The 15,134-nt window shown below is 39.8% G+C and overlaps 1 protein-coding gene across 3 annotated transcripts in view; it reads right to left on the bottom strand.

The window, feature by feature from the left end:
* Positions 1–7,167: 7,167 nt before the first annotated feature.
* Positions 7,168–15,134, bottom strand: part of LOC149310647 (BRO1 domain-containing protein BROX) — a 31,638-nt gene continuing 23,671 nt past the window's right edge. For 2 of the 3 annotated variants that reach the window (XM_089529382.1, XM_089529383.1), the window contains exons 10-13: positions 14,625–14,706; positions 13,505–13,655; positions 12,476–12,635; positions 7,168–11,784 (exon numbers count right to left, since the gene is read on the bottom strand). In XM_089529382.1, coding sequence (XP_089385508.1) covers positions 11,698–11,784; positions 12,476–12,635; positions 13,505–13,655; positions 14,625–14,706 — 480 coding nt within the window. In that variant the 3' untranslated portion in view covers positions 7,168–11,697. The remainder of the gene's footprint in view (positions 11,785–12,475; positions 12,636–13,504; positions 13,656–14,624; positions 14,707–15,134) is intronic. The other variant, XM_089529384.1, reaches the window with a different exon arrangement.

Raw genomic sequence — 15,134 nt, 5'->3', positions numbered from 1 at the left:
TAAAAATAAATAGGGAAAGAAATAAAAACAACACTGTGGTAGGAGTTTACTACAGGCCACCAAATCAAGACAATGGGGTAGATGTTGCTTTTCTGAAACAAATCTCAGAAATCCTGCAGGAAGCAACTTCTTGGGGCCTTCAGTTATCCTGATATCTCCTGGGGGACTAGCCCTGCTAAGCATAGGCTCTCCAACAAATTCCTGGTGTGCTTTGCAGATAATTTCCTCTTTCAAGAGGTGGAGGAAAGAACAAGGGGATCAGCAACTTGGAGGAGTCAGTAACTGGAATCAAAGTGGTTGGTAATTTAGGGGGAAGTGACCATGTTTTGCTAGAATTCGTGATTGTGGGACAGGCCAAAAAGAGTACAGTGGACCTTCCTTGTATGTGGACTTACCATCTGCGGATTTGAGCATCCACGGATGGCAAGTCGATGGGGAGGCAGAGGAGGAAGAGGGGAGAAAGAGGCAGCATGGCCGGAGAAGGAGGAGGAGAAGGAAGGCGCAGCATAAGGAAGAGGAGGAAGAAAGCACGGCTCAAGTTGGGAGGAGGAGGAAGAGGAGGAGGAGAAGGAGGGAAAAGGCACAGTGCACCGTGACATGGGAGGAGGAAGAGGGCACACTGAGGTGAGGTAGGGGGAGGAAGAGGAAGGTGCAGTACAGCATGAAGTGGGAGGAGGAAGAGGAGGAGGAGGAGGAAGCAACGATGGGGAAGAGGTGGAGGAGTAGTGAGGAGAAAGAGGTGGCGGGGGTGAGAGGAGGAGGAGGAGGAGGAGGAGGAGGAGGAGGAGGAGGAAGCTTCTCCAAATTGCCATAGTCTTCAATGGTAGTGTGAATTTCTGACTTTTGGTGACCCTAATATGAACCTATCTTTGGCACGGTACATACCGCCTACAAAAGGCGGGTTGGGGCCACCTCTCTTTGCTGTGTAGCATTACTGCAGCAACCAAATGGCGCAGTACCGCAACGCAGCAAAAAAGGGGTGCTTAGAAGCAGCTGCTGTTTGCTGCGTGGCTGCAACACACCAAAGTGCCATAGGACATCATGGTGGCGTCGCAGCCACGCAGCACCATTTGGACACTGTGCAGCTGTGACATCACAGACATGTGTGATGTTTGGGTGGGGCTGTACAATCATGGGTTAGGGAGCGTGTGATTGGTGTGCACTCCCTAACCCTAAAATCAGTGCCAGCACATAGTGCAAAAGGTTGGTCTGTACAGCACCATAGTTTCTTTTCTCCCCCCCCCCCTTTTTCTCTTTCTTTCTTTCTTTTTTTGGCAAAATTTGTTCAGAGGTTTGCCATTGCATTCCTCTGAGGCTGAGAACACGAGACTTGGTCACGGTCACCCAGTGAGTTTCATGGCTGAGCTGGGAATTGGAACCCTGGTCTCCAGAGTCTTAGTCCAACAATGTCATTGATGACAATGAAGTGATCAGTAGGATCTAGCATGGGTTTGTCAAGAACAAAAACTAAACTTATATATTTTTTTTAATTGGGTCACCAGTTTAGTAGGTGGTGGGAATGTTGTGGATGTCATTTATTTTGATTTCAGTGAAGCATTTGATAAGGTGTGGGCGGGGCTGGCATTGGGGCTCCATCTTGCAAGGAAACAGACTCCTCCCCTAATTTGTCTTCCCCACATGCACAACAAACTTACTCAGGCATGTATGGTACAACAGTACTTTTAATAAGAAAATAGCTTTGGGTCCAGAAGATAGTAACTCAAACCATAAAGTCCTGTCTTCAAGTCAGCCTTCCCAACATCCCACTGAGGCAGGGCTTGCTTCCCAGAGCCTCCCTTTTTGATCCCACCAATCGTCCTCCAAGTCCTGAAGATCTCTGGTTGTCTCCTCCCCAGGACCAGCAAAAGTCCAGGCTCCCTCCTCTTGAGGGTTCCGCTGCCGCCCCTCTCCTTGGGGCCTCCGCCTTGTGTGTTGGGCCCTTCTTGGAAGAGGCACCAGCACTCCGTCCCTCCCTGGACTCCTTAAACACTGTTCTTTCCCTTCTCCGGCCGCTACTGCCCAACCAGCTCTTCCGCATCCATCCTTCCTCCCCACACGCCTCAGCCCTTCTCCTTTATAGCCCTTCCAGCTCCTCCTCTTTCCTCCACTGGCTCCACCTCTGGGCTAACTTCCTCCTTCCCCTCAACCTCCACCACCTGGCTGCCCTTAGCCCCCTCAGCTCTCTCCACCTGGGTGAGTACCTCACTACATAAGGTCTCCCATATTTTGATTAGCAAACTGACTAAATATAGAATAGATGGAAACACCATCAGAAGGATCCACAATTGGTTGAAAAATTTTGCTCAGAGTGTTATCATTAGTGGCTGTGCTTCAAATCAGAAGAATGTCTCAAACAGAGTGCCACACGGATCCTGGGGCTGACACTTTTCAATATTTTTATCATTTATTTATATTATTTGCAGATGATACAAGACTAGGAGGGTTTTTTAACCCATTGGAACATAGAATTCAAAATTCAAACAGACAAAAAAAAAAAAAAAAACAACCCACCCCAGAATTCAAAAGAATTTTGATAAACTAGAGAGTTATTCACATAGTGAAAGTAATCCAGAATAAATTTGGATTGAATCACTGTTGTTCACATCCATCCCAGGTTTTTTTTTTTTTTTTTGGGGGGGGGGGGCTGCCAAAAACTCACTTAACCCAGGATAATCAATACTGGGTCATTCCCCAAGTTTAAAAAAAAGATTTGCATCGCCGACAGTGAGTAGACCTGAATTAAACTCTGCATACCTTGAACGGCTTTTGAATACATTCACACCGTTGACTCCTTTGGCTCTTTCTGGCCGGTCATATGAGGAGATCCTCCTCCTCTTCCTCTTTCCCTTCACACCTGTTGCTCCAGGTTGGCTTCTGGCGACTTCCTGGGAAGAAAGCGGCATCTTCCCCACCCCAGACTGAAGAGGACAAGCTCCAGGCCTAACAATGGGGGGGCACCACACCACACCTAAGCCTCCAGCTCCACACTCGCAGAGATGTGGACTGATGCCGTTCCATAATGTGAATAACAAACCTGGAAAGTGGGAGTGAGGTTATGTGCATTGTTCCACTACAAAAAACAATGTGTGAATGACCTATGAAATTGGGCATGTTCAGCTTGGTAAAGAAAAGACTGAGGGGTGAAAGAAGATGCAGGCTTGTTCTCTGCTGCCTCAGAGGGTAGAACTAGGTCTGATAGTCTTAAGTAAAAGGAAGGTAGATTTCAAGTGAACATTGCAAGGAATGTCTTGACAGTGAGAGCAATAGAACCAATTGCCTAGAGAGGGGGTGAGGTGTCTTTCTCTGGATGTCTTCAGAAAGAGGCTGGACAGCTACATGCTGGGGATGCTGTAGCTGGAGATCCTGCACTTACTGAGGGGTTGGACGCCCCTTTCAATTCTATGAGTCTATGAGCCTGAACAGACACGCCAAAATAAAGCTGTTTCGGGTCACTTTGGAGGTATGCTGTTTAAATGACACACACATCATAAGAGGCCAGAAGCTGCGTTAAAGTTGCACTTCAGTCCTTAAGACTGGAGCGTGCCTTTGACACAGCTGCCAGGCTCTTAGGATGCATGCATCATTTAAACAGCATACATCCAAAGTGACCCGAAGCAGCTTTATTTTATATTATTATAAAATAATAAATAAATAAAAATTTTATTTCTATCCCACTTTTTGCCAGGCAATCAAAGCGGCGTACAACAGGTTATTAGAGTTTGGCCTGTCTGTTTGGGCCCTATGATTCTAAGGCATACAAGTGCATTTGAAGTTTTCAAAATGGCAACATAAATAGGTTAAATGTAGGGTCACATCAGCATGTACTAGATCAGCTAGGTAGCATACAAGAGGTGGGCAAGTACAAGTGTTGGGGGACAGTATTCAGCCTCACAGCAGGCTGCAGTTTGCTCATTTGCGACCAAAAAAAGGTAAAGGTAAAGGTATTCCCCTTTGACAAAGTTGTCAAGTCATGTCCAACTGTAGGGGGCACTGCTCATCTCTGTTACTAAGCCAAAGAGCCAGCATTATCAGAGACAACTCTGTGGTCATGTGGCCAGCATGACTGCACAGAATGCTGTTATCTTCCCACCAAAGTGGTACGTATTTATCTACTTGTATTTGCATGCTTTCAAACAGCTGGTTTGGCAAAAGCCGGGACTAGTGATGGGGGCATACCCCATCACACAGCACTTGCTGACCTGCCAGTCTTGCAATCAAGAGAATCAGCGTCTTAACTGCTGAGCCACTGGGCCAAAGCACTACTCCAAAAAATGCTCTGGGGGGAAAAAAGGACATCAGCTTGTTTGGGAACTGCAAGAGGAATGGGGGAGAGGAGACATTGACATGACAACTGCCTATATTGGAACTGCTGCGACAGTGATATTTCGCACCTGAGGACTAATGGGACTACAGTATGATTGGGAGTTTATTGATGGATTTACCCGGTCAGTGAAAAGAGATGCCCTAACCACACTTCAAAGATACAGCGGCTATGGATCGGAGGTGATGTCATGCCCTAAGCAAAGGTACTATTTTGCAACTCTTAATTGTAGTTTAAAAGCTGCATGTAGTAAAACAAGTGAGATACTTTGCCAGGCTCCAGTGAAGGACATTGTTATGGCTCTGATCTACCCCTAATATTTTATATCAAACCTGTATTAAAGTGGACACTGGCTGGGTGACCTGTATTTGATCCTTGTGGAAGCTGACCCTCTCTACACTGGGAAACTTGCAAAACTACATCTTAATAAAGCTGCAGGCTTGAAGAGCTAGCAGAGGAGGAGGACACCCATTTTGATTAAATCATTGGAATTTTCTAGCCCATCCTTTGTGCTTGCAGAAGGTGGTGGAATTCTGGCCAAGGCATGGGGCTAGCTGTGCAAGATAAGGCAAAAGACTTAAGAGCCAGTAGGTTAATCCCTTTGTCTGAGATATTTGTGTCATCAACCCTTATGTTCAACTCAATTTCGATCCTTTCTTTCCACACGTGGCAAACCAATCTCAAACTATCTAAAACCCACCTAAGGTGACTTTGGGTTCTAGTTTGGGTTTCTGCCCCCCAAGCTGTTTTCGGGATATAAATATTTTGGACTTCTCTCCAACTGGGCTCAAGATCCAAGGCAGGTAATATATTATCCCCTCAGCAAAGCTTCATATCTATCCACCTTTCTCCCCTTTTCATTCCTTTAGCTTTTTGTACATGGGAGTGAAGGGACGTGTGTGTGGATTATTTTCCCTCAATAAAGTTGTATTTCTTATTTGAAACACTGCCTCTTGGACTGTGTGAGATTATGGACTCTGTAAAAGCTGGGTTGCATCCCTAAGACTGTGTTACCCCGGTCACTTATGACTCTCCTTGAGCTTATTACAAATTCCCCCTAAATAAAATACATCGGTTTTGGGGTGTCTTTCCTGGACCCTGAGCACAGAGGGTAAAATTATCCATCAACAGAATTAGTTCTGTCAGTGAAACTGGGATGGGACAATATCCCCTCCACATTGCAGCCCCCTACGATCCAGAAAACCTGTTCCAGAAGGCTGAGAAATATCTGGGGCTTGGGGAGAACGCCAAGGGCTGTGTGCAGGAAGGAGACAGAGAAAGTTATGTTGCACTGGTGGCACTGCAATGTCAGCATGACATTTGATTTAGTTGCATTCCCTGTAAAGTATGGACACCTTGAAGAAATCAAGAGCAGTGTTTTGAGAAGAGTACCACTTTCATCAGGATATGGCATATAATAAAAATAATTTTAACACTATTTTATCCAGAAATATTTCAGCTTTGATTTATAATTTATTCTAGCTTAAACATTTGACGTTGGTTACAGTAGGCAAACAACAACAATTTAATAATATCCCATTATGCCATCTTTACTAGAATATGGTATTTGTGAGATCATGTAGAACATGATGAGCAAAGTGAAGATTATAAAGTGCAAAGTTGTCTTTCAGGTAATATATTGAAATTCAACAACTTTTCATAGAACTTCATTAGGACATAATCATCTGGACTTGTGAACACTGCATGTTAAATGGAAAGTTACTATAACCCCCAAAGTGGAGGAAATTATACTGGCCAAAATAAAAATCTAAGCTGTATACTAGAGTAGTATCTTTAATTAACTCTACACAAAGTTCACAAAATACTGTGCAAAAAGATACTGGCTGATGTTCAAGCCAGTGACTGCATTTAAAATGGATCACAGAAGGCTGTAAACATTCAAATGAAAGGTTACTAGACATAGAGTTGCTTCAGATTGCTTTAAAGATGCTCCCAAGGCCTTCTGGAGAGAATAAGCCATCATGGTTTCCACCTATTTCTGAAAATTTAGCATCCAGGCTGTCAGCACTCTCCATTCTGAGGTAAAATACACAGATATCATGGGTTTGTTTTTTGTTTTTCTGAAAACTGAGGTTTTTTTTTGTCTGAGAGATCTGTAGGGGAAAATCAAGCTAGAATAAATTAATCCAAAGTGATCTAAGGTAAATTAATTGTCTAATCATACTCTAAGCAGAGGCCCACAAATAGCAAGTAGTTTTTCCAAAAGCACCACAATTAATGAAATTATAGGCAGTGGCATATTGGCAACATTATAGTTAGCTCAGAGTTGTAATTTCAATGTAAGGCATTTCAAATCTTCTGCAGCACCTGATTTCCTGACTGTAGCCTAGCCAGACCATCACTAATATAACAGTAACTAAAGCTAGGACTGGCCCTACCACCATTACGAAAAGAGAAGCAATCACAATGGGCTGATTTTGAGTGTCATGAAAGGGAGCTGATTTTTAGTGATTTACTTTGTGATTGTTTTAAGCTGAAAATGATAGGAATGAGCACTTGCAGGATCCTCGACCTCATGTGCCATAGTAACTTGTTTGCCTTTGGACACAATGTTCCTTGACTTCTCAAGACATTTGTTGCTCTGCCTCATTAATTATTATTGTCATTCTTTTTCCCCAAAATTGGAACTCAAAGCAGCTCACAATTTAAGAACAATACAATTTAAAACATACAAACATTAAAATACATAGCAAAATATCTTGGTTGCAGCTAAACCAAAGGGTATTGTCACAGTGTCAACAGAGGCCTAAGAGACATCAGAGCATAGCTATTTGCTGAAGATTAATTAACACTTGAAACATCTATGTTATGAATATGTCAGCCGTTTTATTATTTATAAAACACCTCAAGGCATATGGCATTCTACAAAGTCATCTTTTTAAATCAGTTGTTATATTTTATTTCAGATACTTTTAAACTATGGGAGTGTAAAGAAAATCAGCCCATCATCCAAAAAAGAATATGAACATGTCCCATTTCTATCCTAGAAGACCATTCATCCATTTGTGGTAAGTGACATATTTCAACTAGTCCAACTAAGAATGCAAGCATCCTGAATATACATACTAAAATTATGTGAAACATTGCTATTGAACAGCTTAACAGCATCTGATGAGCAAAAGCAGGGACAGTTGCAAAATGAAAAGCCATACACACACTTTGGAAAGTAAATGATAATGTCTTTTCCTCAATAAAAATACATTCAATACATTACACAGGAGTCAAAATAACGGTAAACAATCTTGAGAAATAAAAAGAGTTAAAGCCCAGTGTCGGTTCATTTTTTAATATATATACTACATTGTTAAACTCAAAAGGCCTGTCTAAGTTGGGGAAATGGATAAAGATTTAACCACATATACAGAGCTTGATTTACATGTTGTAAAGACAAGGCTTAAAAATTAAACATTTCCTCATATGATATGGCACAGGAGCTTTCTCTAGGACTGGCAAGGGGGAAAAGTAGTCAAACAGATAGGGACAGGGAAAGAGATTATAGTCAACTGAAGAACTGCTAACACTAAAGTCTAATGTGTGTGTGTGGATTTGCATGTGTGCACATTTTTTCTTTTAAAACCCCCCCTCATACCTCAGTCATATAAAACTTTTTAATATCCCCTCTTGCTAGTGTATATTAATTTCTCTGATACAGCTATGGCCCATATCCTATTTATGCAATTCTGTATTGCTAAACCCTTAGTGTTTCCCAGGTTTTCACTATTTCTAACCGTGTTGCACATAACCTAAATAATGTAAGACCTTTATTGGACAGGTTTTTATTCTGATTTTCGAAATAGGTAAATCAGAAGTAACACTCTTCTGGAATGAACTTTTTCTCCCAATATTTGACTTGACCAAGTAAAAATCTCATCCCGGAACCTTTGTACCTTCAGGTTTTTCCATTAGGGGGCAGAAGGGTCAGGAGGCTCTCAGTTGTTGTCGTCCAAGTTGCTCATCAGCTATTGCTCCCTAATTATTTTATCCTAGAAAACCTTCTCCAACACACAAAATATAAAATAACAGGTTTTTATTGTCAAGAAGATTCTGGCCCAATTCTACAAATAATTGTAGTAATGTTTTGATTCATTTGTGACTGAAACTGAAATCTGTGACAAAAAAGTATCTCTTGTAGTTCTAACTATGGTCCAGTGTGAAGCATTAGATTTAACCAAGAGCAGCAACCACAACCCCAATACATATTTACATTTAATTCAAAACTGTTGTCTCAACCAAAATCTTCTAACACATGATATCTTAGCTATTATTCCTAAAACAGTTTCACTGAGATGTTATCAATTTGGAATGTGTGGTAAGAAATGAGCACATATACTTAGTGAAAGAAGAGTGCTTTTTTGCACATAAGAAAACAAGAGCCATGTGATGAATAAATGAGATATTAAGAACATCAAGGATAAGGATTCATGTGACAATTAGCCATGACATCTGCAAGCAAGTTTGGGATGACCAACCTGTGGCCCATGGTGTAATTTCAAAGGATTTCTGTAAGATTTTGTATATACAATTGTCCTTTCTATATGCAGGCTTACCATCCATTGATTGGAGCAGCTGCAGATAGCCCTGCCCCATACTCCCCAATAGCTGCACAGGTGCATGGCTGTGGTAGTGCGGCTATGCGCATGGTGCACTGCCGTTAAAGACAACAGAACGTCAATTCCCACAGTTTTTGGCATATATGGGCAGTCCATAACAGAAATAAATAAACAAAAGAGCCATAACAGAACCTCCATGGATACAAAGGGCCGACAGTAGTCCTTTCTCCAGAGCTAAAGGACAAGAGAGTGAATTGAACAAGAAGCTGCCAGTTTTACATTGGTTGAGAATGTTGGGTAACTGTAAAAAAAAAAACTTGATGCAGTGTAAAAGATGACATCAATGTAAGAGCACTAGGAATAATAACTGTTAAGTGAAAGCACAATAAAACTGTGCTTACCTTTTAATTCTCCTTGAAATCAATGAGGCTTACTTCCCAATACAAATGGATATGATTGGACTGCACAATTGATTTTTCTGGCTATATCTATAGATGAATTGTTTGCTGACAACTGTTTATTTATGGCACAATTTATTAATTGGCGAATGGCAGAGTGGTTAGATGATTAAATGATTTAAAATGAATAACCTGAATCTCTAACAAGAATATCCTAATTGCACATCCTAAGACTGGCGATCAACACTAGCTTAATTCCCTCCAGGTCTTTACATAAGCCAGTAAGACTTCACTACAAAGGAACACTGTCATATAGCATTCCATACATGCAAACCTATTTCCATTGTTATCCTATCCAATTTGGTATGGTATTATAAGAAAATAACCAAACCAAATTGCTTAATTTCTGATAAAACTATGGTAATGTAGCATTACACTTGCATGGCTGACACACATCAACGTTTAATAACTAAACATTTTGAAGCATACTATTTTCTGGTCCTCATAAACATTTCCAAGTCTAGCCAAGTTAATAATCTACAGCATTAAATAATTTCATTCAATATAGGCCTAAAATGCAAATTAAGATAATGTACAGAAGTCGTCATCAGTTTATACAATTTAGTTTATAAATACACAAATGATATCCTGAGTACATATTAAATGTAGCTCTCTTAAGGACTTCTGTTTTAAAAGGTGCTATAAAACCAGGTTTCACTTGTGGTCTTTCTTTCTTTCTTTCTTTCTTTCTTTTGCAATGTTCAGTTAAGATCTATGTAGCTAAGGTTATAAAGAAAGGGACAGGGCGAAATACCATAGCAGATTGCCTTGCAAATGTTCATTTGAATCTTGTCCTAGTATTTGAGCTGTGACATATTTTTAACTGTGGAGAAAAGCCCCTTCTTTAAAAATCACCATGACTTGCTACTCTTGAATATTGAAACTGAACTCTTGTTAGGAATCTCTCAAACCTTAACAGAAATAGGCATAACCTAAACAGCATGAACAGAGATGCAGTGAGATTATTTTTAGCTTTCCGTCTTTACTATAAAGAGTAAACATTTCTTAACTTCAACATCACTGTTTTCTCTCTGACATTTGCTGATTTAACTGTAATTTACCTTCAAAACTTGTGAGTCATAACTCTGGTTTTTCACATTATAATCTACTAGAATTGTACCCCTTTTCAACTGTATTACCATATCTTTTCCTTCAAAATGTTTATATATCTTTTTAAAGAGCCGCCTGTATTACCGTTTAGCTTCCACTTCCAATTGTGACACAGCAATGGATACACACCTAGAACTCTTTAAAGTGCATCCATTCATTTACTGCCATTCCTTTCCACAGACAGGATATATATACTACCTTCCCTACATTGTTATTTATACTACACTTATTCAAAAGGCTTCGCTATTTCACAGAAACAGTGCTTATTTAATACAACCTGATCCTATACTCTAGGATTATTGTTCTAATCCTCCTTTACATTCATCTTCAGGGCACTATGCAATACTACTTTATCTGTGAATCCTCTCTACAGGGCACTATATCTTCATCTCTAAAATAAGTACATAGCACAGCAGCTATGATAACTGGCCTTAAGTTTTGACAGAAAGGTATAGTTCTCCCTACACAGGTTTTATTTTCATTAAGATCTTAAGGTGTAAAGGCTGAATCATTCTTACTACATGGTTGTATAATTTCTCTTTCACAAGCATTATCAAAAAGACCCCCTGTGTCTGTCAAAAGAGCAGAAGGTCAAACACCATCTGAAAGCACCATTTACTTGTATTTGTCTTGGAGTATTTTAAGTGTCAATAGGGCATCAGCTGTAATCCTGCCACGGCTAAAATTACAGTAGTTGGACTCTTCTATTTCCTGTGCAAGATGCTATACAGTATTTTTCATTGCTTTACATAGTTTTAAAGTGACACTCCTATACATTTCCATGGACTTTACTCTTTGCTCTTAAAATGTAATTCAAATACTCATTTTTCTTGTATCCTTGCCTTGGTTTCAGCCAACTTTTACACAGCACTCGAAAGATTCCCACAATGATCCTCTTGTTCAATTCCCCCCCAGCTGCACTGCCCTTATATTCACTATCATTTCTTCCATAACCAGGTGCCTATTCATCCGAAATTCAGATTCTAAATGCTCACTTTCTGCACTGAGATCACACATTTTTTCCAAATCCAGTTTTATTCTCTTCATTTCTGATCAGCTTTCTTTGAAATGTAGTCACGTAACTCAGCCAAAGTATAGATACGTATAAAACGTGAAAAGCTGTGAATTTGTTTTTAGGATGAAGAAGTCCAGAAGAGGCATCAAATGGGGAAGACAATAAAACCCCATAGCTCACAAGATGCAGCTTACAAGAGGTATTTCACAGCACTTGTGGAGTTTAAGAGATCTGACAACCTGTGTCTTTCTGAGGTTTTATGTCCGGCTCTTTCACAGGTTTAATATCTTCCTCCGATTTTGGTTTAGCCTACAAATTTAAAAAAAAATTAGGGAAAATTATTTTACTGGATGTCACAAAGGGATTCTCCCCTTTAAAAACAGCTTTCAGCAATATAGTTTTCAAAATCAAGAGACTTCAAGTTTTTGTTTGGTAGTATAGTAGAAAAAGTGCAGAAAGTACTGTAGGTTTAGGCCAACTATTATAAAAGGGTAGCAAAATAGATCATATTACAGTAAAAGTCATCATTTAAAAGATTTGCAACAGAGTGACCTTTCACAACAAGAAGCCTTGGAATAAATCTACACTGCAAAAATAATGCAGTTTTACACTACTTTAACTGCCATGGGTCAATGCACTGGAATTCTGGGAATTGTAGTTTTGTGAGACATTTAGCCTTCTCCGTCAGAGCTGTGGTGCCACAACAAACTACAAATCTCAGGATTCCATAGCATGGAGCCCTGACTATTAAAGCGGTGTCGGACTGGATTATTTCTGTAGTGAGGATGAAACCTTAGAGAAAAGACAAAATTACCCAGTAAATAGTTCCAGTGTTTTCACAAGCCTATATTCTCAAGTGTTTGTTCCCTCACACACTCTGTCTCACACATACATACTACTCTTTCTTTTCCTTCACTGAGCATGAGAGAGGTGATAGAGAAAGAGAAGATCACAAATGACACTGGTGGGGGAAAAAAGTAGAGAACATTACTTGTCTTACACTGTCCTCCTTTGGTCTTTTGGTAAGATCAAATGCAGCAAGAGATTCCGGGGTCCACTGTGCATGCACAGCAGGGAACTCAAAAGAAATAGGCTCAACCAGACCATAGTTTGCCTTCAGCTCAAGCTGGGGAGCCTCTGGGGGAATCTTCTGGAAGTAACTAAAAGAAAGCCACATTGAATGTTAGCATTCTCCTAATAGGGGGGGAATAATTGATGCCACAATTTTGAAGAAGACTATCGTTCCCAGCTAGATGATTTACGCTTTAACAATAAGGCCTCTCCATTTATACTGCAGCATTGTCTAATAAAGCCACTGAAAGACAATTATGTTTTGGCAATCCTTCAACTCCCACATCATGAGACTGTATTTGGCCAAGTCTTTGTACTGGTCCCTTGTACCAACTTCCCCTAAAGGGATAGCATGGAAATCAAGGCAATTTAAATTAATCAGAAAAGAAGGTTTAAAAAATGTTCACTGTATTTTGGAGACAGTTGTCCATACTACTTGATTAACCAGACAAATGGGGGCACTGGCACTATTGAGAAACATATACTTCGCTTAGGTGGTATTCACAGCTTGGATCCAAAAATATCCTTCTGTGAATGGATGTGTTCATAGAAGGGGCTGAAATCCAGCAGAGAGATGTGCAGGGCAGAATACTGAGGATGTGCTTTTTGCTGTTTTTTTATGGGCCACTTCCTATGCTGTTCCAAAAGATTCCCTGATGCATCTTTTGGTGAAGGAGGCAGGGGAATGTGTGAAAATCATCTCTCCACTTCTTCCAATGCAAGTGTTCCATGGGGATATTCAAAAATGGTTTTGAACCTGGCTATATTTAAAGGCTCCTTTGCTCTGTGGAAGGCTCTCAGGATTTTTCTGCTTGTGGAATGGAAATGAGGCAATATTTGATCATTTCTCCCCTCTCCCACAGTTCCCTGTTCCTCTTCCAGTTGTGATTTGGAGGATTAGGGAGTTTATATCTCAAAACTGGAAATAATTTCAGTGTATAAAACAAAATATACTTACATGAATCCATTCTCTCGCTGGCATTTTTCTAAGGTATTTTTCACCAGAGTGCCTAATTTTCTAAAGAAAAGGTGACCGGAAGGCTTAGCTGTAGTCCCAGGTCCTTTAGTTTCACCATATTCTTTGCATAATGCTTCAGCCTTGGCAAAAACTTTAAAACAAAGCAGTCAGTAAGACTCTGTTGTTTAATTACCCTTTGTAAAAATATTTATGAAGATTAATACAGAAATGTGTTATCTATTGTGTTCAATAGAGATAAAATTTTATACTGTTAAGAATGCATACACAGATATTTCCTTTGTACTGTTACTCACTCATGCAGGTTTATTTGCTAAACGTATTTAATTATTTAGCTGCCTACTAGAGCTCCTAAAGTGGTAAACAACAACAACAATCACAAAAGCATTCTTCAAAATCAGATTAAAAACCAGATTGGTTTTTAAAAACCAATTTTAAAAGTCAACATTCTTTTAAAAAGAGACTAAAAACAATCTTAAAAACCAACTCCCCTGAAGTTTTAAAGACCTAAAGCCATAGAATAATACCCCAACAGTAACATGTACATCTGGAAATGACTCCACATGTATACCTGGAAATGACTTCTAGCCATGCAGTAAACAACAAAATGAGAGCATTGCTTTATTTGCTCCTTGTCTGTTATGGTCTACATTGCAAAAACTTGACTACAATAACAACTCAGCTTTTTCTGTGTGAATGGTTCTGATGTTTTTATCAGACCTATTCATGGGTCTCATCCAAACTGTTTATCCCAACAACATTAGGTCCAATGAATCAAAAGGATTTGTGTACATGTTGCCTTATTTTTCAACAACCAATTGAAATTGGTCTCTTCATGTGTTTATTCCAATTTGGGCTATCTACTTGATTTCTCTTTCTCTGATCTCTCCCCACCCATCACTCTGTCATGGGGGAAACTTATTAGAGCAATCCATCAAACTATCAAGAACATTATGAAACATATGCAAAGTATTTACACTTATGTTTTCATATTTAGATTTCATGAAAATGGTTTTGATGTGCTGTATTTCAGAAAAAAACTGAAGTGACTTCTTTCTTCCCTAGAGCAAAGAAAGAATAAGAACAAAGCCACTGCACTTACATTTTTCTGCTTCTTGCAAAGACCGAATTGATTCTCCACATTTATCACTGGCCAAAAGGGTTTGACCATGGTAGCAATAAGCCTACGGGGAAAGATTTTTTTTAAAAATTGAGCACACTACAGAGCAGCATTCAGTTACATGCTTTATTTAAAGGAGTACAAGTGTAAGCACCACAACCACAGAAGAAACATGGCTGAATCAGCTTCCTTGATACTGTTAAAGGTAGTGGAAGATTGTCCAGACTGCAGCATGATAACACAACCAGACTATATTATAGATATACATAGAGGTACCGAAATGGTGGGGAACAAGAATGTAGCTCTTTAGTGACCAATTTCTCTCTAATGAGCCATTGAGGATCTGTATGGACAAGAATATTTCTTCTCCTTCTAGCAATACATCCTCATTTGAGGCAGCATATAATTTTTATTTTCAGCTCTGAGAGAAAGTTTTATGAATCAAATGACTTAGGGTATTGGCTACCACATGATAAAGAATGCTAGACTAAA

This window comes from Sceloporus occidentalis, unplaced genomic scaffold (assembly GCF_023333645.1).
Source record: "Sceloporus occidentalis isolate IW3139 unplaced genomic scaffold, rSceOcc1.0.p SCAF_6, whole genome shotgun sequence".
In the NCBI taxonomy this organism is placed as follows: Eukaryota; Metazoa; Chordata; class Lepidosauria; order Squamata; family Phrynosomatidae; genus Sceloporus; species Sceloporus occidentalis.
The sequence above is the reverse complement of the archived record's forward strand: the minus strand, read 5'-3'. Positions and strand labels throughout refer to the sequence as shown.